Genomic DNA, 27,338 nt, shown 5'->3' on the forward strand with positions numbered 1-27,338 from the left:
ATCTTCAACACTTCCCGCTATATTTGCTCCTTATATTAGCATTGAAGTCCACAGCCCTCTCAACAAAATCCTAGATTTCACAACTCTTTCTTCCTCCTTCTTCTTCCTTGAAGAAGTTGTTCATACTCAGTGACAAGCTGCAGCAATCAGGTGGCCTTACTCTCTGCTGTAACTGCACTTACTAAGGTTGTTCATGACCAAATTCAACAGGTGTTTTTCAGGTCTTACCTTACTTGACCTCTCAGGAGCACTGACACTACTGACTGCTCCTGTATTCCTGAAACACTTTCTTTCCTTGGCTTTTGTGATACCATATGCCTCTGGTTTTCTTTTACATGTCTGCTTGTTTCTTTGCAAGTTCCTCTTTCTGTTCTATACTTTAAACATATTGGTGTTCCTCGGGTTTGGTCCTAGTCCTCAATCCTCCTTTCTGTCCTCAACTTTCCTGAGACAATCTCAACCACTTTCTTGGCATTACCATACATACCTGAATATAAGACCAACACCTGCCTTCTTGCAGCACACAATAATCTCTTGAGGGTGTCACCTTATATTCTGACCCTTAAAAAGTCCTTGAATAACAAAATGCTCTTTGGGGGAATACACATTAGCATGCAATGATCTCATTCAATGTTTATACAGAAGTCACCTGACAGAATTGGTAAGAAAGGAAGGAAGGAAATTTAACACAGATTTAGAAATTAGTTCTAGAGAAATTCCTTCACATTTGCAAATATTGGATGTCCTTGTAAACAGGCCTTTGAAAGATGATATGGAAGATGATATGATAGTGAATACAATTACAGAATGAATGATATAATGTGATTAGATACAGCGGCCTGGAATAAAATTCCCAGTGACAACACCATATATAGGGTCAAAAACTTAGGTGGAAGTGAAGACGACTGTCCTTAAGAACTATGTCAGAGATTCAAAATGTGACCCTGGTGATCATAAATCACTGTGAGGAGTTTCAATAAAATTATTTTAAAAATTACATTTTATATAATATGTAACTTAAAGTATTTAAGTATAATTAAGTTAATACAGTGAACATTATAAGTAGATCCTTGATTATTTCATCTATATCTCTAAAAATTTATACACGCAATTTGACCACAAAGTTTTATTAGGTGGATGGATTTTATTTGGGAAAATGGGGGCTCACCCTGTATTCAAAGGCACCTTATATCTGGGAATATATGGTATAAACTGATGACTCACCTCTCTCTGGCCCAGTTCTCCCTGCTAAACTACAGACACAAATAACAGTTTACTGATATTTCTACTCAAATATCACATAGACACCTTAAACTTGTCCAAAATTAAACTCACTGTGCCTCCAATCTACTCCTCTTCCTTGGTCCCTTCTCAGTGAATGTCACCACCTTCATTCAGTGGCCCAAGCTGAAATCTATCACCCATGTTGCCTCTCTCCCACACACCCCTGTGGTTTCTATCTCTTAAATCTCTCTCTTATCTGTTCGCTTCTCTTAATTCCCTCTGTTTTACTCCAGGCCACCCACATTTCCTCCCCAGACTACTGTTAACAAAAATCTAAACTGGTTTTCTTGGTCTTGTCTCCTTTTACCCTACACTCCTTGAAGCAGCCTGAGTAATCCTTCTAAAATGCAAATCTGATGTCAATTCCCACTGCAGGGGTAGTCAAGTCCTTCCCTTCTTCTTCCACATTCGTCTCAGTTTAGAGACTCATGCTGCTTCTCTAATTCCCCAGCCCTCCTCCTCTTTCCTCCCTAGCGCCCCCCAACAATTTAGTGAGATTAGATGCTCTTACTATGTTTTCCCACACTCCTTATCTTTCCCTACCATAACACTCTTCACACTTCTTTGTTATAATTGTTTATCTTTCCTGCTAGGCCTGGAACCTTGTCTATATGGCTCACCATTGCATTCCCCTAAGAGAGGGCAGGACCTGAGACATACGAAGTGCATTATAAATATTAAACGAAAGAACCAATAATCTTGTTATCCCAGTACCCAGCATATCTGGCAAATAAGAGGTCCTCAGTAATATTTGTTGAGTCAATAGATTGAACTAAAGATGTGTGATTAACTAAAGCAACGTGTACCAAGCAAAATTAATACTGTGAAGGCTTTGTCCTTAGGGAGCACATATCCTTCTTAACTGGGCTTAATTAGAGATGGCTCCCTAGAACATGTGGCTTTTGGAAGAGAAAGGGAGAAATAAAAATTCTTACCTAGTGGAATGTAAAGAGCAAAAGTAAAAATGTCAACATCTATGCAGAAGAAAATCATGTTCTTAAGACCTGGGTAATTCCTAGTTTAAAACTGCTGTGACTTGGGAGTGTTCTGTACTGGGATCTACTTGTCAAGGAGCTAGCTTTCTTCTCTACCTTGGATACTGGGATTCAGCCAGGGAATCAGCTGCAGAATCTAATTACTGCCAGCAATTAAACACTGAACTATATTGCCTCTCTAAAGTTGAAAAATAATCCTTTCACTATAGAGAATAAGATTCTTACCAAGTTTTAGATTCATAGGCTTTATTAATTTTTATATTATAGTACTTAGAATAAATTTCACAAGAATATTTGCTCTAGTTATTTTTGGCCTGCACTTTGATAACTTACACTAACACAATGGCCAGTCTGTTTTCTTTGCTGTAAAAGTTTCTTTGTGCACTATTCCTTGAACATGGGTCTCACGTTCTAACTTTACTCAGATGAAAAAAAGTGTTAATTTCATGAATGGTTTAATATCGCTCTGTAGATTAATAGTTTGGACTACATAAAAATACGTTGGCTAGCCGTATAAATGTGGATTGATGTATTAGTTGGAAATCTTGTTTGGAGAATGAAAATGATAAACAAGATGCCTAAGAAAATGTTTTCTCAGAGATGCCTTACTAAAGAAAGGAGAGGTTAATTACTCCAAATGATGATTTTTAAAGGGAATGTCTACAATGTCGGTTACATTGAAACAAGGTGAAGGATTCAAGTGTGTGTCTGGGTTACTTTACAATCTTACTCTTGAACTGTTATAAAATCTGTAATTTTTAATCTGGGGCTTCATTTATTAGTGGTTTATTAGAGTGGGTTTTGTTAAAACTGTGATTTAAGCACAAGCCAGCAATATACGATTCGGTCACCCTATTTTACAGAAGGTGCTTTAAACTTCTGATTTAATCCTGATACACACAGTGGACTGATAAATTAACTAGAGAGTTCACAAAGGTCATACATGAAAAACAACCTGATTACTTTATTAGCCACAACTCATTTATAAATGCAAGTTTCCTTTTCAAAGTCACATTATGCATTTTATACTTGATACAATGAAAATTTTCCAGACTTAGAAAAGATGACTGAATATTAACATTTGCCAGGCAATTTACAGTTTCCAAAGAGCTTTCTCATTAATTACCTCAGAAAACTGAATAATGATGTGATTATTAAAGGTTAATTAAGCAAATACTTGTGAAGTAATTGGGAGGTAATCTATTTCTAATGTAACTGGTCAAGCAGGGGCATTTAGGAAATATTTTTGCTGGTTAACAAGTCTAACCAAAACAAAAAGATATTTAAATTGTTTCCCTAGTGGAAAACAATAAGCCCGTGTCTGCTCTTTTAAGCGTCAATTGTTTCAAAGGGTTCCTGATTCCACCGTTTTGATGGTTTGAGAGGTTTTATGAGGACTCTGAGCTTATCCCTCCCAATGTTACCGCAAACCTCACACTGCTTTCTGCCACTTGAGAATAAAAGAAAATATCTGAAGAAAGTAATTACGAGAAGGCACAGAGGGCTGTGGAAGTCAGAGAACTAGCCATCTACTTGCGGAAAGCAACACATTTTGGTTACTGGGTATACGGTACAGTGAATAAAAATCCAACTCATATTAACAATCGAACATGATTCTCCAAGTGCATAACTAACACAACAAAATTTTCCCAAAATATTTTCCATGGGTGTAACTTATAAGATTTTCAGTATTCTCATCAGCAGTATAACTCCAAACTGCTTTCTCCTAACTTTGGGCAGCCTGGGTGCTGCCTCACGATTACCAAGTGGTTTAAAATCACATCCCTCCTGCTCCCGCTTTACCAGCGAAGAGACGTGATTTCCAGGTACGAAAATGCGAGGTGGCCCGCAAAAGTAGAGGTAAAAGGTCTCAGTTACAGCCCGAGGATCAGCCCTGGGGAGTCATGGGGCTCGGCTTAGGTCCCCGCACTGGCTGGTGGAGTGGACACCGGGCACCTTTGTCTACGCCCTGCTTCCCTGGACCCGGGCGGAGAGCCGCGGGTGGGGGCGCGGGTCCAGCGGTCCGGGCGGACCCGGCACTGTTCTGAGTAAGCTCGCGGCGAGGGCGGCCCGGCCGGGAAGCGGGAGGTCAGAGGCGGGGCGGCGGGCCCCCTCCCACGGGAGCCGCGCCAGGTCCCAGCAAGAGCCGGGAGGGATCGCTATTGTTTTTTGCTGGCACGTTAAGTCCCCACGCCGACCCTCTGCGCACCCAGGTTTCCTCCCGGAGGCCATTCGGCTTCCTCTGAGGCCCTATATAGGGGCCCTGGGCCCAGGCTGAAAGAGGTGCGCGCCCGCTCCGGCCTCCCGGACAAGCCCGGGCTCGGAGCGCCTCTCGCCCTCAGGTCTCTGTAGCCACAGGCGTCTGGAGAGGTGAGGCGAGGGGAATTTCTCCCCGGTGCGAGGAGGCCAGGAGGAGGAGGAGGATCCGCTTCTCCGGGGTTTCCCTGACGCCAGCAGCAGCGCTCGACGCGCGCTCCCCGCGCCTGTCCCCGGCTCCGGGGACAAGGGGGAGGGAAGCGTGCCCGCCGCCGCGGCCCGCGAGGCGGCAGCCGGGATTGGAGCGGGGGCGGGCCGCGCGCGGAGCCGAGGGGGTGTGGGCGAGGGAGGCGCGCGCCTGCGCGTGCGCGGGGGTGCGCGCCCCGGGTCCCCGCCCCCCACCCCTGCCGCCCGTGGTCTCCGCCCCACTTGCGCTGCTGTGTGGAGCCGGAGTCGGCGGTGGGTGGCGGCGCCTGGAACCTGGAGACAGACCCACCTCCCCGCCCCGGAATGTAGTGACTCCCCGCTCTCCGCTCTCCTCCCCTCTCCTCCCCACTGCAGGAGGGAGGCGCCCCCGAGTCTCCCCTCCCGCGAGAGGGGCCGCGCGGGCCGGGCCGGGCCGGGCTGGAGCAGCGGCGGCGGCGGCGGCCGCGGGAGCCTAGCCTGCAGCGAGGGACCGGCTGAGGCGCGCGGGAGGGAAGGAGGCGAGGGCTCCGCCGCGCTGCCGCCGCCGCCGCTCGCGGGGAAGAGATGGCGGCGGAGCGGAGAGCCGGGCGACTCCTCAGCACCTCCTCCTTCTGGCTCTGCTGCCTGCTGCTGCTCGAGCGCCGGGCGTCGGGCGCCGCGGCCGCCAGGAGCGGCTCTCCGCCGCAGTCCCCAGGTAAGCGGCGGCCGCGGGGTGCGGGCCCGGGAGGCGCGGGGTGGGGGTGGGGGCGCGGCACCGGCACCGGCGGCGGCCGCTGCAGTGGTTTTGTTTAGGATCCAGGAGGAAACGTGTAGGAACTTTTCTGCCTCGTCTCGGGTTGCCGAGGGGAAAGGGGGTCGTGCAGGGTAGAGAGTGAAGTGGGCAGGCGGGGGCGCTGCTGGGGGAGGGGCGGCCATGGGGGCGCATCGGGGGCTCCGGGCTATAGTTCTGCGCTTTGTACCCGGAGGCAGGTTCACCCCTCGCCTCCCTCCCCTCCCCCAGGCTCATCCCACTTGTAAGAGTGGGACATTCTTGTGCTCACACAAGCACCAGTAGAGGCCACTACACACCTCATTAAATAAACAATCGTACGGCCAATTCATTAATTTTCAGGAAAGGAAGCGGGAGGGGGGCTTGAACTGCGCATTCCCTGGCCAGGGATTTCCCAGCTGAAGTCGCAGGGAAGCGCTGGTTGATCTCGAGGGACTCCTCGTGCGGGATTTGTAGCCCCGAGGCTGTGGAAGAGAGAGGGTGTCCGAGGGACACGGTTGTCCCCTCATAACCAGTGGTGTTGACTTAACGATGAGGGCGCCTTGGAGAACAGCTCCAAGTGATTCTGTTAGTGTTTCCGTTATGAAAATGCTTGTTCTTTCCTGGGAATTACAACTATATTTACAGCCTGTTAACTGCTCTTAACCTAGGGAATTGTCAAAGCATCGGATTTTAAGTACTTGTACGTTGTTTTCAAGTGGCAATGTTTAAGTATATTTAGCTGCAAAAGCCATTTTCAGTTTTTCTATATCATAGATTATTGAAGTCACCTGCGTTCCTGTTTACTTAAGGGGACCAATTAACAGAACGCCAAACCTGCCCGTAAGGACCTTACAGTGTAATTGCGGAGCGGGACACACTCAGCAGATGAAGGACAAATTAGCATGTAATCTGTTTAAATTGTTTGACCAAGGTGGTGTATCGTAAAACTTGACAACTTTCACCTACTTGCATGAGATCTTAAATTTCTGTATTTGAAAGTCATCTTGTCAGGCACAGTGGCAGCTTCTATTCACGAAACCATTACTTGTTTTTCCCTGGTTTATATTTAAAATCACACTGCAATGTAATTTGGCTGATAAAAGCTTTCTTTTGATATTCTTACAGAGTATATGTAGCACATGGCTTTTGCCAGTGTTAAATGCTTTAACCCTGAAGTACCAATGGGTATTACCGAAACAGCCACATACAGCTCGGTGCTTTGTGACCGCCTGGAGGGTGGGATAGGGAGGGTGGGAGGGAGGGAGACGCAAGAGGGAAGGGATATGGGAACAGATGTATATGTATAACTGATTCACTTTGTTATAAAGCAGAAACTAATACACCATCGTGAAGCAATTATACTCCAATAAAGTTGTAAAAAAAAAAAACCAGCCACATAAACAATAGTGTTTTAGTATCACACTTGCACGTTCAGCCTGGAGTACACATGTTGGTCCTGAAATGTAGGTAACTGATCCAACCCTTTCTATTGTTGTGGATAGGCAAGAAAAATGTAACTATCTTGGAAGACTCTTATTTAATTTTACATGTAAAATTTTACATGTAGTTCATCCTATTATGTGTGTGTTACTGCTTAAAATTTTGTCAATAATTTTGTAAGTAAAGTGCTAGTAATTTTAGATTAATGAAAATAATAAGTCTCTTAGGAAGTCATAACATCTGTCTCAACATTAATTCAATTGATGGGCTTTTATTTTGTGCTGATGAGAGGTGTAAAGCATGGCTGAAATGTGCACTTTGCCTTCATGTAGTTTGCCGTCTGGCCTGTGGGTAGGAAGCCATTTAGCCACTAATTATATAGTAATTAAGTTGTTGTGATAAGCACTACTGAGGAGAAGAGTAGGTTTTGAGAAAGCATATACTGCAGGGACCTAACCTAGACTGGGTGTCACGGTGTCTCAGAAGTGAGATCTGAGTAGGAGTGGAGGTGAGGAGAGTCACAGCTAATTAGTGGTGTGGTTGGGTCTAGAGCACGGATCTTCTGATCCTGTGCAGGGTGCTTTCCACAAACCATTCTGCCTCACTGCAAAAGGGAAAGGAATAACTGCAGCAAGGAAGGGTTGGTCAGTTCTTTCGCAAGCTGCAGAGACATCAAGGGGATTGAGAAGGGAGTAAGCAGCAGTGGAACAAGCTGTTTCAATAAATCAGATGTCATTCGTAAGTGGTTTAATTTTTTAATTTCTGTAGAGGGGTAGCTGAGATACCTTTCTGTAGGGGATTACAGTGAATAGGTGGTAGGGTATGGAGATATTTGGTAGTAAAAGGAGAACAATAGGATGTGGGACAATAGGATAAATGGAGTGTTTTTCCAACATTGGGTAGACATGAGGTGGAGGAGAGAGAGAAGGACTGGTGATAGAAAATGGTCAGCAGTGGCAGAGGGTTGGAAATGATTAGGCACATAGTCTGGCTTTAGGAAGCAAGGAGGGGCAGATTACTGAAAAGATATGCAGGGACCTGGGGAAAGATGACATGACAAAGCCACCCATGCATTGCAGGTCTTCTCTAATCAGAGGGAGCAGGTTAAGAAATGGTGCTCAGGTGGGATTGGGATGCCAGAATGGAGAATGTTAGGAAGACAATGTGAGAGCTTATTTGAAATCAGTTTGAATTTGAAGTAGACTAGATCAGCTATTTCTACCAGTTCAGCATCAATTTTTTGTATCCCAAGAGCAGAAATAGTGAAAAGTTTTAATCCAGTATTGGTTGCTTCTGAGTTACATGAAATATGTAGAAATTGTTTTTTAAAACTTTTCTTAGAATAATCAAATATCCAATTCTCTGATCAGATTGCAAAAGAACATTTGATGTCCTAATGATGCTGAGGCTAGCCTTGACCTAGACTTCAGAGGTGTACTATAGAGGTCATGTAGCTATACTTCTCATTTAAGGTAAGAATCCTCTTGTCAACATCCTGCATAGGTGACTCTATCTGCCTGAATCATTAACTTGATGATGTGATTCATTACCTCACGAGGTAGTCTATTCCTGTTTTGAATAACTTCTTATAGTAAACTTTGCTTTATGTAGTACATTTAACTTTAATTTTCACCCTCCCCACCTTCTTGAGTTTTTTTTTATCTTCTCCTGCCTTTTTTTGGCGTCACCCTATCTCCCGATTCATCTCATACTCCTCTGATCAATTCTTCATTTGTTTTCAGGTTTTTCTTTCATATTCTCATCAAATATTGGTATCTAAGGTTGATCTCATTCTGTATACTTTACTTGTGTTCAGTTGCTACTGTAAGCTAATGACTCTCCTAGTCCACTCTGCTTCACGTGTCACTCTGTAGCTTCACTGAAGAGGTACCTTGCATTACACAAGACCAAAGGTAAACTCATCTTTGTACCTCTTCCCTCATCCCCTCTCTCCAGACAATAACAAACCAATTTCTGGTCCAGGACTCTCACATTGTTTGAATGATTGCGTGGACCTGTCTTCCTTTGTTACCCACCTTGGACATCACTGTTCATCACTCAACCAAGTTGAGATCTAGAAGTCATCCTGGACTCTCCTCCTTCCCTCTTTCCCATAGCCAGTAGTTCTTGATTTTTTTTTTTTTTTTTTACCTCCTAGATATTTCTCGAATCATCATCACTCCACCTAGAGTAACAATAGTAGCTCTGTAAATTAATCTCTTTATCTCCGCTGTTAGCCTCTAGAAGTCTGTCCTCCTGCTAGAATGAACTTTCTTATATATTTTTCTGAGCATGCCACTCTGCTACTTATAAACTCTTAGTTAGTGTTCTGTAGCTTGAGTGTTAGCGTCTGAACTTCTTGGCATGAAGACTGTGAGACCTTTTGTGTTCCTTATTACAGGCCTCCCACACTCCCAGCTTAAAGCCTCATCTCTTGGCACTTCTAATGTGTACCTGGTGCTCCACCACTCCAGGTTAACTGCAGAGCTTCAGGTCTCCAGGCCTTTGCACATGCTGTTCTTTCTTCCTGGTTTTTTTTTCTTTAAATAAATTTATTTATTTATTTATTTTTGGCTGCATTGGGTCTTTGTTGCTGCGCTTGGGCTTTCTCTAGTTGCGGCCAGCGGGGGCTCATCTTTGTTGTGGTGCATGGGCTTCTCATTGCGGTGGCTTCTCTTGTTGTGGAGCACAGGCTCTAGGCATGCCGGCTTCAGTAGTTGTGGCACATGGGCTGAGTAGTTGTGATGCCCGGGCTTAGTTTCTCTGTGGCATGTGGGATCTTCCTGGACCAGGGTTTGAACCCGTGTTCCCTGCATTGGCAGACGGATTCTTAACCACTGCGCCACCAGAGAAGTCCCTTTCTTCCTGTTCATGCCACTTCCCACCTACTCATCTGTTCAGTTCATTTTTTTCTACTAGCCCCCTCCCGCAAAGAGAGTTAGAGTCATCATTCTCTGTGTGCCCATAGCTTTCTGAGTCCTTTTCATCTTGTGTTACTTATTTCTTGTCTCCTCTACTAGTCTGACCCTCTTGAGGATTCGGACTTTTCTTACGTGGTGTAGAAAAGCATCTAGCACAGAGTAGATCCCCATTAATTGTTTATTGAATGAATATTGAATTTCTTTTAACTCCCGGGCCTTACAGCACAAATCTGATTCCTTTATATGATGGTCCTTCACATGTCTGATGACAAAATGTGTGTGTGTGTGTGTGTTACTCTCTCCTTTCTAAATTAACCATCCTAATTCCTTCAGCCACTCTTCATCTTACTTAGTTTTTGACCTTTTGTGAGTTCGGTCATCTTCTTCTGGATATGCTGCAATTTTAATATTTATTAGTTTTGTCATCTTTGGAAAGATCAGTGATCATACTAATTGATCTGTAAGCAGAGACCGATGCCCTGCTTTGCCCGCCTAACAGGATGAAGTATAAAGGAGTTCATAGATTTCCAGGATGAATGTTCAAAGGAGATAAGAAATGTGACCGCTTTTGGTAAACCATATGAAAGTTAATATGTAGAATGGTGAAAAAAGACTTAGGATATGGAGGCAGAGGATTTGGATGTGACTCATGGTTCTACACATTTCCATATATCTGTTGGGGGCTATAGGCAGGCAAGAATAATACCTTGTTTACCTAACTGAATTGTCAGAAGAATGAAATGTAAAATTGCTTATAAACTGTAAAGTACAGTGTCTGTATAGAATGGTTTTAATGTTCTTTTGTGAACTTAAAAATATAGTATAATTCTATTAAATTTTTTGAAAGTGTAATTTTTTTTCCAACAATTGATCATTGTTGGTTTCTTCTTTACGAGTTTTCTCTATGCTAATATAAAATATAGGGGTAACATTAATCTCATTATGTGGAAGTTCTGTTTATCTATTTCATAGTCTTTCTTGCCAAACCCTTCATTTTATTACTGACTTTTGTGTGGTTGGGAGGTATGTACCATGCCATTGGTAGGCATTTTGGCTTCTAGGTAAAACTGCATCAACAATAAGAGAGCAGTCAGTGGAAATGACTATAGGTAGGATATTATTGACCCAGAGAGCTAATGAGGTGAGGAAAAGTGTTTATGATTTTTAAAAATTGACTTTGTCATGGGACACAAGCCAGTGAAAGATGATATTAAACTATAACCCCAGTTTTGGATTTGTTTAGAATCAAAGGCGTTTTTTGACTAAAAATTTTGAAAACAGACAAAAAATTTCATTTAGACCCACTGGTATAATTTTGGTATATTTCTTTCTAGTCACTGTCTATATGGCACATCATTTTTATGTTGTAATCATGGTGTATGTACAACCTTATATGTGCATTATTTCATTTTTCTTTGTTGCCGCACTATCTTTAAATCGTCAGTTAAAGTAAGTTTTTTTTTAAATACTTAAATACATGTTTGTTTGAAGTAAAAAGAAAGTACATAAAATAAAACTTCCACCAACAAATTCCTTTTTTAACCTGTAAATAACCACTGTTAATACTTTTCCTTCTGTATTTACATATGTGTGTATAGTTTTATTTTTTACACATAAGCAGGATCATACTACTTATTGTTTTTCAACTTGTTTTTCACTTAATAATGCGTTGGAGATCTTTCCATACCACTGAATACAGATTTTCCTATAATCATTATTTAAAATGTCTGTATACTATTCCAGTGAATGAATATAATATTAATAGTGGCCAGTAAAAGTATTTATTGAATACTCACTGAGCTGTAGGCACTGTACCACTCCCTATTACATGCATTTAATCCTTTATACATCCTTGTGAGGAAGATGGTAATATCTCCCCATTCCACAGTTGAGGTAACTGAGTGTCAAATATTAAGTGACTTGTCATAGGCCTCACAGCTCTCATGTGGAAAAGTTGGCATTCAAATCCAGTCCTTTACAGGTCGAAAGCCTATGCTCTTTATTATACTGCATACTGCTGCTAACAATTATTCTCCTTTTATAGATGTTGATGTTGTTTTCAGTATTTTGCTCTAATAAAGAATGCTGTAATGAACATCTTCCCACATGTAGTTTTTCCTTCTGTATTTTGGATTCCCTTGTATAGGATTATTGGTGAAAAGATAATTTGTGTGTGTATGTGGAAGTCAGGGTTCCATTTATTTTAGAAGAGTAATGATACCATTGAGTAATACCATTCATTGACCAGTACTTTTACAATTTCTTCAAGATATTTTCATCTTTAATTGTGACCTTAAGGCCATTATTTTAACATGCAGGTCCCATAGCTTCTCTGTTTCATCTGTTAACTGAAGGAATTAATTAATAATTAATAGGTAATCTCAAAGGTCCCTTCTATCTCCAAGTTTCTATAACTCTGAAGTCTATAAAATTGAGTGGTAGATTCATCTCAGCTAAATGACTTCTGTTAAGTTTTGTGTTTGAACACTGATCTCGTTTCTGTTCTTTGATTCAAGAATTACCTTTTGTCATTCTCTAAAGCCCAAGTTACTATGCATCTTTTTTTTTCTAGTGTGAAGTCGGATATGATTGGGAAAATCTTTTAAATTGCCCGTAAATGATCGTGTATGATTTTATTTTATATGTGTAAAAATAGCTTTAGGGCTGATTTCAAGAAATAAAGCTTCAATGTTAAGCAATTGTGAGATATTTTAAGTTGCAGTACTACTTGAAATATACTTACTCTTAGGCTTATAACGGATGTAAAGTAAACTGGCAAGGTTACTGATCTAGCTGATATTTTGATTCTGCCTTCGACTTCCTTATGTAAAGAAAGGAGAGAGAGAGGTAGTGAGTGGTTTTATATGTCCTATTTTACTAAAATCAGTACTTGAGTTCTTCTTATTAAGGAGTTAGCAGTTGGGCAGTCTGAATTTCAGATTGTGTCTTTGCTTTTCCTATTAAAAAGAACCATGAGAAATAACCTCCTGTTAAAAATTTGTTTTTGAAGTATAGTTGATTTACAAGGTTGTGTTAATTTTTGGTGTACAGCAAAGTGGTTTAGTTATACATATATATTCTTTGTCATGTTCTTTTCTGTTATGGTTTATTATAGGATACCCTGTGCTATATAGTAGGACCTTGTTGTTTATCTATTTTATGTATAGTAGTTTGTATCAGCTAATCCCAAACTCCTAATTTATCCCTTCCCATCCCCTTTCCCCTTTAGTAACCACAGTTTGTTTTCTATGTCTGTGAGTCTGTTTCTGTTTTGTAAATAGGTTCATTTGTGTCATATTTTAGATTCCACATATAAGTGATACTATGTTATTTGTTTTTGTCTTTCTGATTTACTTCACTTAATATGATAATCTCTAGGTCCATCCATGTTGCTGCGGATGGCATTAAGAAATAACCTCCTTTAAGTTTGTTTTATGGCAAGAATGTTTACATTTAATTTTGTAGTCAGTCGGATAGTTCTTGTATAGCCAAAACTAGAAATTCAGGTAATTTTGACTAGTTGCAAATATGTTATCTTTGAGGTATAATTATGCACAAAGCCATGCACTGTGGAGATACTAAGATGAATTGGACATGTTTTCTATCCTTGGTCTAATAGCAGAGATAATAACTTAATTTGGAGAGAGAAAGTGTAATTACTGCTGTAGGTAGAGAAACAAATTCTGGAATCATTGTGTTACTATTAATCAAGTAATAGTACTACTTTTCTCATAATTTTGGTTCTGTGTCTTTAAGAGTAGTCCCAACTTAGTTTTAACAGGTCAGTAGACTAGAACTCTCAGAGGGAGTTATTTTTCATTTCCTCTGTGTGAAATGATTACTGGGATGTTTGAATATATGAGAATGCTAATAATGGAGCCATCTGGGGGTGCAGCTACTTCCATGTCTTCAGGAAATCCGGAGATTGATCGTACAGGTTTTCAGGATTTATTACTGGTCAGTAATAGCCAGTAAAACTTACTGAGGAGTCCTGAGCAGAGTGAATTTTTAAAGTGATACGACATGGAAACTGAATACAGAACATTTGTTTTTCAGGTGCAAAGTAAATGAGTAAAAAAAAAATTTACCAGGAAATATCTTTATGTGTAAGGTCTAGTTAAGATGATAGCATTATCATATACAAATTCAGGGAATAGAATAACAAATTATAAGTTTTATTTATAATTTTTATTCATAGCATGACTTTTAATGTAAAAACTAAAATTTGAGGATCTTTTTGGTTAATAGTTGAAAGCTTTTGGTTTGAAGTTGTGTTATTAGTAGTTTTAAATTTACACAGTGTTGTGTGTCCAGGAGATTGTATGTATACTTCCTATGGCGATAACCCCTTTATTAATAGCACCCCACCTACATAGAACTCAACCATCATGCACCCTCACCTCCAGAACATAACTAAAGACTAGGGAATAAGAGAAATAATTTTCAAAGTCTGTACATTGAAGTAAATAAGTTCCTCAGAGTCCCAAAAGTCTTTATTTAGAGCCTATTTATCTTTAATTCATATGTAGTTCTAACAAACTGTATTGTCTTATTTCTAAGTTGATAGTTGATCAGAAGTGGTGGAAAGACTGTCTTGAAATGCCCCCTAACAACAGCAATTAGTCACCTTTGTAAGGAATAAGATTTAAAATAAACATAAGAACACAGAGATCTTCCTTAAACAGAAATGGTTGTCTCAGCCAGGTTGAGGAAAGTTTCTTTTCCTCTCCATCACTGCCAATGGGTATTTCCTGCCCCTGGCCATTTCTTTTGCCCCTCCTCCTATAGATACATTTGCTATCTGGGAAGAAATATCTTCCCTCAGAAATCTCTGGAGTCCCATCTCACCTCAAATTAGTGTGAGTCCAGGCTGACACTTGAGGTGGGAGAAAAGGAGATATGAATAGGAAAAGAGGTGAGGTGCCAGGGCAGGGTTCCTTCTCTGCTAGTCCCTACCCCTCAAAGCCATAGAATTTCTCTATTAGCAGCATTTTTTTTTAACATCTTTATTGGAGTATAATTGCTTTACAGTGGTGTGTTAGTTTCTGCTGTATAACAAAGTGAATCAGTTATACATATACATATGTTCCCGTATCTCTTCCCTCTTGCGTCTCCCTCCCTCCCACCCTCCCTATCCCACCCCTCTAGGTGGTCACAAAGCACCGAGCTAATCTCCCTGTGCTATGCGGCTGCTTCCCACTAGCTATCTATTTTACGTTTGGTAGTGTATATATGTCCATGCCACTCTCTCACTTTGTCACAGCTTACCCTTCCCCCTCCCCATATCCTCAAGTCCATTCTCTAGTAGGTCTGTGTCTTTATTCCTGTCTTACCCCTAGGTTCTTCATGACATTTTTTTCCTTAAATTCCATATATATGTGTTAGCATACGGTGTTTGTCTTTCTCTTTCTGACTTACTTCACTCTGTATAACAGACTCTAGGTCCATCCACCTCATTACAAATAGCTCAATTTTGTTTCTTTTTATGGCTGAGTAATATTCCATTGTATATATGTGCCACATCTTCTTTATCCATTCATCCAATGATGGACACTTAGGTTGTTTCCATCTCTGGGCTATTGTAAATAGAGCTTATTAGCAGCATTTTTAACCCTGATGGCTAAAATATGTATGTCACCTTTAAATTTGGGGGTAAAATTAATTGTTGGTTTGATTTTAAGAAAATAAAAAATATTTTAAAATTTTCAAACAGTATGTAAAATAAAAAATGAGATCATACATTCCAACCCTCTCCCTAGTGATAATCACTTTTAATAGCTATAGACTTTCTGTTTTTATATACAATTAAATATTTAAAATATATAATATATACATGTATAACAAAACTAACAAGTGAGGTAGTGCTGTGCATACTGTTTTCCAGTGTGTTTTAGGACATCTTCCCATGTGAGTACATACAAATTTATCACAGTTGTTTTGATAGCCACATGGTATTTTATAGATGTATCATAATTTATTTAACCAGTTCCTTTGATGCTCCCAAATTTTTTATTGCAAACATATGCAGTGAACCCGCTTTTACAAAATGTCTTTGTGCATATGTTCAAATATAGTATAGAATAAGTTTGTAAATGTGGAATTGTAGGGTAAAAGAGCATGTGTGTTAAATTTTTTGCTAGTTATTTCCAAGTTGTTCTCCAAAAAGCTGATTTTTCTCTATCAACAGCAAATGAGAGAGTGCTGTTTCCCCACTGCCTTGCCAACATACTAGTTATTTTCAGACCTCATAGTCTCTGCCAATCTGATAGATGAAAATATATATCTCTTTAAATTTTATATTTTAAAATGATTAATGGAATTGAGCGTCTTTCAGATTTTTATTAATGGTTTATATTATTTTTGAGAATTGTCTATTTGTCTTTTGTTCATATTCCTTTATTCTGTCTTGAATTAATGGTTCATTTATAAATGTAAATTAAACAATATAATTAAGAATAGGAACAATTTAAAACTTACAACTGTCAAAACTCCCATGGCTACTTGTGGTTTTTCACGGAATGAGAAGTGCATAGAGTAGTCGAGTCGGTCTGCTTACCTGACTTCTGCTAACCACTGTTCATGTTTGCTTGATATGGATTCATAAACTTTCAAACTGTTCTATTTTGAAGGGAAAAAAGCTCATTGATTTGAGTGAAAAATAGGAATTGAAACAGATGCTACTACCTCTTTTAAGACAGAGCAATTTTAGTTTAGAGTAAGTTCAGTTAATCAAATACTTGCATGCCAGTTTGACTCAAGATACTGAGGTGGTTTAAAGTGGAAAATGGATTAAGGATGTAGCAGGAAAGACAAGTTTAAGGGACAGGATATTATTTCCATTTTTGAATACCCTGAGCCTGAGATGTCAGCAGATCATCTCTGTAAAGGTATTACAGAATTGGGGCTCAGATGAGAGGTCTCTCTAGACCTCTGGCTTGAAGTATAGGTTCAGGAATTATCTGATAGAGGTGATAGTTCAAGCCATGAGACTAGATCATTTCACTGAGGAAGGAAGATGAAAACCTAGGGCAAAGACTTGAATATACACCCATCATTGGGTGTCCAAAGGAAGGAAATATTACTCTGTCTGCAGAACAAGATAAGTACCTAGAATTAGAGCTATGTAAAATGTTAAAAGTTCATTTTGCCCCTGGATATCTTATTCAGAAACATCTGTGTGAATAAATGGGATAGTGCTAACGTAATGTTTGTTCTTTTCCCTTCTACATGCATGGTGTGGCCCTGGATTAGAGTGCTAGGCAGGGAGAGGGGAAGCTTAAAAGGCAATTCTGAACAATTTTTTTTTAAAGAATTGTAAGATATTTATTTAAAAACATTTATTTATTTATTTGGCTGTGCCAGGTCTTCATTGCGGCATGCAGGATCCTTTAGTTGCGGCATGTGAACTCTTAGTTGAGGCATGTGGGATGTAGTTCCTGGACCAGGGTTCAAACCCGGGTCCCCTGCATAGGGAGCGTGGAGTATTATCCATTGGACCACCAGGAAGTGCTTCCAATTCTTTACTATAAATAACATATATAATTATCACTCTGAACAGAGGTAAACAATGAGTTAATATGTGTCTGTGCTTAGAACAGAGCCTGGTTTATCTTAATCACTCATTAAATGTAAACTGTTGTTGTTTTTATTATTTCTATAAACTGGATGGAGAGGCTAAAAATACATGAAAATTAGATAAAACTTATATAATTTGGTTTATATTATCTGATGGCTGTGTATAATTAGATTGTTAAATGAGTTAGCTTATGTGGGGAAGGATAAGGATTTGTTTAGTTTGGAGTATTTGGTTAACAAGTTTCTTCGAGGAGGTGGACTTGAGCTGGTTTTGAAGGCGTGAGTAGGCTTTTTAGATGGGCAGGATTTTCTGGAGAGTAAAATGAAGAGCAGTATGAGTTGAGGCAGAGTAAAGGCAAAGGCAACAAAAATGTTCTTGATCAGTAAACCATTTCTTGAAAAGGCTCACTTTTGTTATTCTGAAGTTTATCTTTTGTTATGAAATGGAGGGTGATTATTAGATGATGAAATCATAGGCCAGGTAATCTTTTAAAGATTGTGATGCTAGAAGGGAAGCTGGAGGTAGTGCTTGTTCCAGTTCTTAATGCCTGAAAGTTAACCTTATCATTACATATTTGCTTCCTAAAACTTCATTTATTTCCTGTTAGGCTTTGTGGGTATCTTTTACGAAACATTGATGTCTCTGGATTTTATTCAGGGCTGCAGAAATAAGCTTCAGGATGATGTGTATTGGGAAGTACTGAGGAATTAATTTTGGCTACTTTATGAAGAAATCCTTATTTTAAAAAAATTCTGTGGAAGTATGCACTTCCTTCTTCAGAGTAGGTGTATTTAAGTAGAGATTTTGCAGTTTCAGAGTCAGCCTTATTTATCAGTCATTAATGTTCGTGGGTAAGAAATATCAGGTAATATTATGGTACTAACTTGGTATGTAGTTCCACTTTGTTCAAAATTGTTTTAAGATTTGCCTCTGCATATGCATAATAATTTGACCTTGATATAAGTTTCCTTTTTCTTTTAGAACTCACTGGACAGCGCCCCCCCTGCCCTCCAAATTTAGTGCTATACATAATATTAATGTCTACTAGGTACCCTCATACCCTCATCTTTTAAAAAATATCTGTATATTTGTAGAATTTTGTGTGTGCGTGGACTTTGAGATTTAGAAATTTCATCAGGATATGTTTAGATGGAAGTTTATTCATTGTTTTTTTTTTTTTTCCTTTTTAAAAAATGGTACAGTGAAGTTGCATTTTTGGTTAGGCATTAGGTTTAAATTCAGCCAGTAATGTGAAAATTGCATATTATCATTTTCTCATTTAAATACCTTAGGAAGACCCTACATTGGAGGCTGATATTTCATCTCAGTAAGTTGGGCTTAGATAACTTTTCTTCTTAGTCTTGGAACAAGGTATTTCTTTGTTGACTACTAAATAAAGACGAAGACTTGCATTTGTATTGTTCAAAATCATTTTTTTTTTTTAACTCTAGAACTGAAGTGTGATGAGATGCACATACTAAGAGAGGCACACTGGAGCTGAGCTCAACTAGGAGAACAACAAGTTCATATCTCATATTGCATGCTTATACTGAATGGCAGGTAGAATGGTTCTATTTAAATTATTTCATATTCTCTCATGTATGATTGAATTCATTTAACTTAAAATGTGTGTATGATATGATTTCTCTTATTAGTGAGTTTTGTTGTTGTTCTGAACACACGAATCTGTTTTAGGGTAGGAAAATTTCTTCTATTACTTTACTACCTATACTCTGTTTTCTCTTTCTGGAATTCCACATAAGTATATTTTCTCTGTCTCTTTTCTCTATGACACTTTATTTCCCCCTTTTTTGGTGTGTCAATTTTTGCTTTATATGTTTTGAGGCTATATTATTAGATGCATACGGATTTAGAATTGCTATCTTTCTGGTGATTAAAGTCTACTTTTTCTGATTTTGATATAGCTATATCAGCTGTTTTGCTTAGTGTTAAAATAAGAGTTTTCACCCTTTTACTTTCAGCCGTTTTTATAGTCTTATATTTATGTTGTGTATGTAGCATACTCTTAGGTTTTCTTCTTTATTTAGACTGACAATTTTTGCCTTTTTTTCTAGAGCTTAGTCTATTTACATTTAATGTAATGGCTAATATATTTGGCTTTAAATCTTCCATTTTTATTATTTACTTCTCATTGCTTTGCCTGTTCTGTGGTCCCCTTTCTCTTTCTTCTTGATGCCTTTTGGTTATCTTCAGTTATGCAGTTTTTCCCTCTCTTTTAGTTTACCAGTTATATATTCTTTTACTATTCATTTAGTGGTTCTTAACACATTATTGACTGGGGGATTTTTGCAGACACTAACGCCTGTGGCCATAATACGTCTCTGGCCAAAAAGGTGTTAAATGTATCTTTGACTTATTACTTTTACCATTTATTGGATAAACAAGACCTTTTGAACACCTTAATTCTATTTGTCCTTTTCTTCTAATTTTTGTTATTATTGTTATGTATTTTAGTTCTGTTTATATTTGATAGCCACATGACATTATTATTTTATAAGCCATTATTGATTTAGATTTACCCTTGTTGCTTTTATTTATCAGTTGCTCTTCATTTCTTTCTGCATCTCTGAGCTTCTATTTGGGGTCATTTCCTTCTGCCTGGAGAATATCCTTCAGTATTAGTTAGGTCTGTTGGAGATGAATTCACTCAGCTTTTGTCTGTCCGAAAACATCTTTATTTCATCTTCAATTTTATATTTTTGGTGGGGGCTGCTGGATATAGAATTCTAGGTGACAGTTTTTTTCTTTCAGCCCTTTAAGAACGTCATTCCATTGTCCACTGAACTCCATTTCTGATGAGAAATCAGCCATAAGTCTTATTTTTACTCTCTTGTGGGGAATGTGCTTCTCTCCCTCTTTCCGCCTTTGGACACTTTTAAGATTTACTCTCTATGATTTTCACAAATCTGACTGTGATGAGCCTCGTTGTGATTTTCTTTGTATTTATCATTCTTGCTGAGTTTCTTGTATCCATGGAATGATTACTTTCATCATTTTTGGAAAGTTCTTGGCCATTATCTCTTTAAATATTTTTTCTTCCCCATTGGAGTTTAGGTGTAAGGCTTCTTTGAATCCTCGTCATTCTGATGGGTTCAGGAAAACTATGGTTTTTGTAGTTTATCTGTGTTGTTTTGGTTATTGAGGTAAGAGTGACAGTCTCTTATGACTTTGTGCATTCTATAACCAGAGGCAGCACTCCATTTCTTGATTTCTTAATTTCATTTATTGTATTTTTCAGATCTAGAATGTCTGTTTTGTTTTCTTTTATAGTTTCTAGGTCTCTGCTGAAATTCTCCATACTGTATCTTTATTCCTTAACCCATCCTGTCATATGTGTTACCATGAAGGTTTGCTTTTATATTTGTTATTTCTCCTGGTTTTGGGGTTGTCTTTTGTTTTTATGTGCTTGTTTATTTGTGATTGAGTGCCAGGGATTGTTTATGAAAAATTATAGACATAATCTGAATGCTACTATCTTCTCTCAGAAAGGATTTACCTTTGCTTCTCTTCTGGAATGTGGTTATATGAAGTCACTAATAATCTCAGGTCACTTTAATCCATTCAGGGATTGAGATGATTTAAAATTGGGCTTCAGACCTTAGGAGCTGAAATATTTTGGGTTTACTTTTATTTCTTGTATGTAGCCCTTTGAGGTCCTAATCCACAGTTTAAGAGGTTTATCCTCTTCCTTGGCAGGTCCTCGCTCCAATTTTTGTCCCCTCAGGGCTTATGTCTGTCAAGAGCTATGCTCATCTTCTCAGCCTCTTCAGCAGTAGTGGCCTTTAGAATCCACAGATACCTCTAGGTTAAAAAAAAAAAACAGCTCCAAATACCAGGTTTATTTATTTTGATTTTCTCATTTTCTAGATCTTGGTCCCTTAATTCCTCATGACCTTGATTGCCCTCACACAGATCTTTCGTATTTTGTCTAGTTTCTTTATTTCTCCTTAGTGGAAGAGTTGATCCGAACTGCCTACTCCGTCATTCCTGGAAGCTGAACTCTTGCAGTGCCCCTTTTGTCTTTTCTCCTATTTATGTTCTGTTAGAAATTTTCACGCTTGTCTGGTTTTTTGTCATGTGCAATCTGCATTTATTGCCCCTGTTGTATTTCTTTGAAAAATTATTCAGTTGTTTTGTGGCTGAAAGCAGTCTGTCCTGATTTCAGATTCTCTCTTCATGTGTGTGGTATTCTCTTAAGTTTTTTTTTAGGATTTCTACAGTTGAGATTTCTATAGTTGGGAATTCTAGTACTTTAAAGTTTTCTCTCAGTAAATTCTCCAGGTGAAAAATTTTGTTTCAGTTGATAGAACAATCACTCCTTTAGCTCCTGGGTCTTTTAAAGTGTCTGTTGATGGGTACTTGTAATGATGGGATGGCGTCTGTGTGTGCAGAGTATTGCTAGTTGATATGGACTCTTTTAAACTTACGTGGGTTTGTGTTCAAATGTTTCAGGTCTAGATGAAAGGAGAAAATTTTAGACTTGCAGTAATTTTGTGTTGCTAGATCATTGGTTTGTAGGGAGTAGGGGTGCCAGGTATAGTCATACTGCTGTGAAATAGGTTTACTGCTACTGTGTTTGTTTTCAGTGCTGGAATTAAAAAATTCACAATTTAAATGCTGGCAGTTGGCTGTGGAACTAGCAGTAGCAGCCTCTTCTCTTTCTGCCCCTTGTCTCAAAACTTTACTTCACACATGATCTGCAATGTGAATGCTCTGCCAGGTGCTTTGCCAGGCTTTTTTCTTGGAGGCACCCCAGGCCCACATATGGTTGGCACTCTTCTGTGATCTTCAGTGGGCTACAGATTTTTCCCCTGGGTTTTTCTTTTAATCTATTCCTTTGATTATTTCAGCGGATATTGGGGGTGGAGTGCTGGGTAGGCACTGATTACATTTATGAGCTCGGTTTTGCCATCTTGAACTGATAATCTACACTGTGTGCGTTTTCTCTTTTTCAGTTAGTTTAGTTTGGTGTCTGACCCAATTAAAAAAGAATAGTTTTATTATTTTCTTTTTACTTTTATGTACATATACATTATAATGCAATTTCTGAAGGACTCTAATAGGCTAATTAACTCTTGCCTGATACGAACTCTTTATGGAATGGGGTACTTTTTACTCCACAGACATTTTTGTGAATGTTGAGTATGTTTTCAGGACTGTGCTAGGTTTGGGGATTACAGACTTCAGCAAGTCTCTCAATCTTATATACCTATTCTTGAGGCAGAGATACATTTCTCTGAGGCCGAAAGACTTTTCTTCGGGAGAATGACAGCAGCAGTGTTCTTAAAATTTTGATTTTTTTAACCTATTGTTAAATATAAATGGGTACAAAGTATTGATAATAGTTCTTAATGTATGTAGAAAATATTCCAGTTAAAATCTTATTTATAATTTTGGCTGTGTTACTCATTTTTTTCCATATATAGTAAATTTCAGTGTATTCTCTGACCAGGTGATCATATCAAAGAATAAGGGTTTATGTTACGTGCATTATTGCATTTATTCATACGTAACACATATATGGAAAGTGGGATGGCATGACTTCTTTTTTTTTTTTTTTTTTTTTTAGTTTCTGCTTTATAAATGACTTCTTTTTAATAAGGAATTCAGAGTTCAGTAAGGTAGGTAGGACATGAAACAGAAAAGTAGAAGTGTTATGTATTCATTATGCAACCTTTTACTTACGGGAAGAAGAATTAGGAATATGCTTCAGTCTTAATTCTAGAATTTGCCAGTCTGAAAATCATTCTTTGGAAGTGGTTTGAATGATTAGGTATAGTAGAAGGAATTAGGAAAGCAGGTAGCTGAGGCCACAGGGTGGATTGGAAAAGAAAATGGCTAGCTTCATTATGCTGTTTCAGGAAGGACAACGTTATTTCTATTATAGACATAAAATACACTATAAGGAATGTTGGCTGTCTTCACTTTATATCCAACAAGAATAGTACGATTTAGGAAAAGCTGTTTAAATTGAATCTTCCTGACTAATGTTTTGTTATGATATAAGTTGATTTTCCTCATATGTTCATCTTAGGTTAAATACATTATTTATGTAATGTTATAAACTTGATATGACAAAGTACACTTGCTGCCAGGTTTTCAGTTTTTAATGCAGTGGCTTTCACACTTGTTCAATTGTTAGAACATCTGGAAGCAGTGGTGTGCTTTGTGAGATAATTGTGAAGTATTAATACCTTTAATTACATTAAACAAATGAAGTATAATTCTGCAAGCTGTAAATATGACATATGAATGCGGTTCAACTCAGTTTCAATTGAAAAAATATTTAATCAATATTTGTTGTGTACCATAGCACAGGATAATTTCGTGATGAAAATGAATTATGGAAGAGGTAGAAGAAAACAGAAATAAGGTTCCCCTCCCCCCACCTCCTCCCCAAAATCAATGGTTTATATTATCTTTTAAGATTAGTTGAGATCTTCATAGGGGCTGGTTGCTTTAGCCAATGGCAGCATGCCTAAGTGATTCTTGAAGTATACTCAGTATTTTTCAGAGCATCATTATATATATACTGAGATAAATCTGTGCTCCAGAGGCCTGGGAATCTGCATTTTAAGAAGCATCTGTGAGATTTCTTACTCACAAAGCTTGAGAAATATTTTCTAAATGTTGACTGAAAAAAACCCCAGAATATTGCTTCTGAATTTAAAAGAAATAGTGTTTTAGAATGAACTTCCTCTCCAAGGGAATATAATTCATATGATAGGGTAGTTGCTATTTCACTTATATTGAGGAAATGTCTTTTTATAGCTATGAACATATGGAATGTTGAAAAAAATTGCCATTTCGCTGAAAGTCTTTTATTTTGTTTTTTCCACGGGAATAATCGTATCTAATGGCTTTAAATGATTTTTCAAATGTGAAATTTATTAGAATTTGGACTGTATTAATGTAATATCTGGAAGATTCAAAGTTATAATACATTTTAAAAAGTTTTAGTTTTGCTTTGTTAACTGCTTCAACTTTTGGAAGCAGGAACATAAATGAAAAGTTAAACTGAAAGTATTATATATATAAACTTTAAAAAATTATTTCTCCAAAACTGTGAATTTCAGACTCATTCATTCAATAAACCCTTATTGAGTATATGCTGTATGCCAGGCTCTGTGCTGGGGTGTTGAGGATGATTCAAACTTAAACCCTGTTTTGATAAAGTTCATTTTAGTGGGAATGAGATAGGGAAGGAATATATATATATATATATATATATATATATATATATATATATATATATATATATATATATATATATAACAAGTGATTTGTGCATTGCCTAACTTTAAAGAATTTGAAATTCCAGTAAAAGGTATTTAAATAACCGTCATATTACATGCAAGAAGAAAACCCACAGTGTGTATACATGTGTGGTGGTAGTGCCAATGTTGCCTCGTAGGCTGTTCGGTAGTCTGGGCAGTCTGCAATGATTTCTTGGATTAGAATGATGGAGGTGCAGAAGAGTTAATGGAATGGGAAGACATTCAGGTGATAAAATAGAATTTGGTGATGGATTGGATTTTGCAGTGAGAAACGTGTCCAAGATGATTGCTAAGGTTCCTTAGGATTTGTATAGCAGGATGGTTGATGTTATTTTTTGAGGAGAAAGAAATAAGTTTATGGGGGACAAGAAGAGCATGAGCTTAATTTTGGATATAATGAATTTTGATATGCCTTATCCAGGGGGCAGTTTGTTACAGTCTGGAGTGTAGTGAAAGATGTGGGCTGTAGGTTTATGAGTCATCTGCCTAGAGCGTATGGTTGAGTAGAGAGGATGGGCTGTTACAGGACAGAGAAGTGAGTGGAGAAATAGGAGGAAAACCAGGAGAGGGTTGTATCATAGAAGTCAAGAAGGGAGTATCAGACTTGCTGGTAGATTAAGTATGGTGAGAAGTGAAAAATGTGTTTCGTATTTAGCTACCCATGAGTCACCCATGACCTTACTAAGAGCATTAAGTGGAATTTGGAAGCAGGTTGAGGGACAAGTGGGAAGGGAGGAAATGAAGACTGTGAAAAGTTCCAGAAATTTAGCTGTGAATGAGGATGACTGAATGCGGTGGTTGAGTCTAATAAGAATGGGGTGTGTGTGTGTGTGTGTGTGTGTGTGTGTGTGTGTGTGTGTTTATTGGGCAAGACTCTTGAGCATGTTTAAAAGGCAGTGGAAGACTATGTGAGAGGGGTAGTTTGAATATACAAGGAAAACGAAATAATAAGTTTCCTGAGAAGGTTCTGAGCACAAGTAGAAAGATTTACAGTAGATCAGAGAGGAGAGATAAGGCTTACTCTTTAACTGGAGGGAAGGAGCATAGAATAGGTGAATATTCTTAATAAGGAAGTGAGGTCTTCTGCTGTGCATGTAGAGGTTTGAAAAGCAAGAAACAGTTTTCAGGAGAGTTGGTGAGCAAGTAGACCAGAGTTAGGATTGTCAGTACTTTAAAAAGTACTAATATGAGAATATACTGTACTAGATTTACCATGAATTTAAATTCTGTGGGGATAACACTGTTTTCTATGCCTTTTCTCCCCTCATATGCTAGGGGCTCATGAGCTGAGCACCTTGGAGATGGTAGGTTCTCAGTAAATGTTTACCCTAAACTACTGTCTTTAAGTGAAAAATGCATAAACAGCAACTACTCTTGACAGACTTAAATTTTGTAGATTAATGATAGAATTAATAAGTGAAGGAAGCCTCTTCCTGTAACGGTGTTTAATTCACCATTTCAACAAATCTGTCCCTGCAGCCTACTAAACTTCTCTTTAATTAAGTAGCTGATTTACACAGCAGATTTTGCTCATTTGAGGACTCAATCCATGTCTAAACAGATAAAAGGTAACAGCTCAGGCATAGTTAAGATACATTGTAAAAACAATCAGGATTTCACCTCAGGGTAATTCACTTTTGAGACATCCATCTCTAAAAACCTGTTGTGTCTAAAAGCGGGGACTTCTATAACCGATTCCCCCTTATTCAGAGGCTAATTATGTAGTTTATTTGTCTCAAGATTAGGCAGTCTCCTTGTTTCTCCCCTTCTAACCTATCCCTCGGTTTGGGCATTTTGTTACTCTAAGTTCATGGGTAAGGTAAGGAGAAGAAAAGCATAGAAAGTAGATAAGTGAATGACTAAAATGAAGCTCTCTTGCTTGTTAGTTTGTTTTTCTTCTGTCTTATTTCTGTGGTCCATTGGAAGCTGTCAGAAGTGACTGCAGTATTCAGTGTAATAAAATGGGTTTTCAGTGTGTGAGGGAAACCATCATCTTGTTTAGATGATAGAGATAATAACAGTTCCAGGCAGATAGAATTATTTCCCTATGTTTCCATATAGGCATATGGCTCTTTATGGGTGGGGAGTAACCCTTTTCTCTGTGTCTGTCTTCACATCCCTCCCCAGTAGCTGTCCCCTTTCTGTCAGTCTTATCCATAGCCATAGGCATCCCCAGCCTACTCCTCCTCCTCACTGCTTACATGGATTGCTTTGCAAACATATGAAATGCTGTCATCTGGTGACCTGGGCAGAGTGTGACCAAGGTCAGGCAGGGTGCAGAGGCCAGATGGAGGAATTCAAATTATGATCACTAGACCATGCCCCTCTAGGTAGTGGCCTAAACTTTTATCTCTGTATCCTCAGTGGCCTAAACTTTTATCTCTGTATCCTCAGGGCCTCAGTATCTGGCACATATTATGTCTCCAGAAATATTTTATTTTTGAATGAAAGACTATTTCAAAATCAGAGTATAAGAGGAATTACTTAATTTATCTTTCTGCTTTTGTAGATGAAAAATGTGAGGCTTAGATTCAGTAGTAGTTATTTATGTTCCTCTGACGTAGCTAATTATATTGTAGACCATACAGAGAGGTAAGTGAATATAATATGCAATTGCACCCTTCCAGGAAT

The 27,338-nt window shown here is 38.5% G+C and overlaps 1 protein-coding gene across 5 annotated transcripts in view; it reads left to right on the forward strand.

Moving 5' to 3' along the window:
* The first annotated feature begins 4,949 nt into the window (after positions 1–4,949).
* The window catches only part of NEO1 (neogenin 1), a 251,320-nt gene continuing 228,931 nt past the window's right edge, over positions 4,950–27,338 (forward strand). For all 5 annotated transcript variants that reach the window (XM_082619130.1, XM_082619133.1, XM_082619131.1 and 2 more), the window contains exon 1: positions 4,950–5,415. In XM_082619130.1, coding sequence (XP_082475256.1) covers positions 5,286–5,415 — 130 coding nt within the window. In that variant the 5' untranslated portion in view covers positions 4,950–5,285. The remainder of the gene's footprint in view (positions 5,416–27,338) is intronic.

The sequence above is a fragment of the Mesoplodon mirus genome, assembly GCF_964341445.2.
Source record: "Mesoplodon mirus genome assembly, chromosome: 4".
Taxonomy (NCBI): Eukaryota; Metazoa; Chordata; class Mammalia; order Artiodactyla; family Ziphiidae; genus Mesoplodon; species Mesoplodon mirus.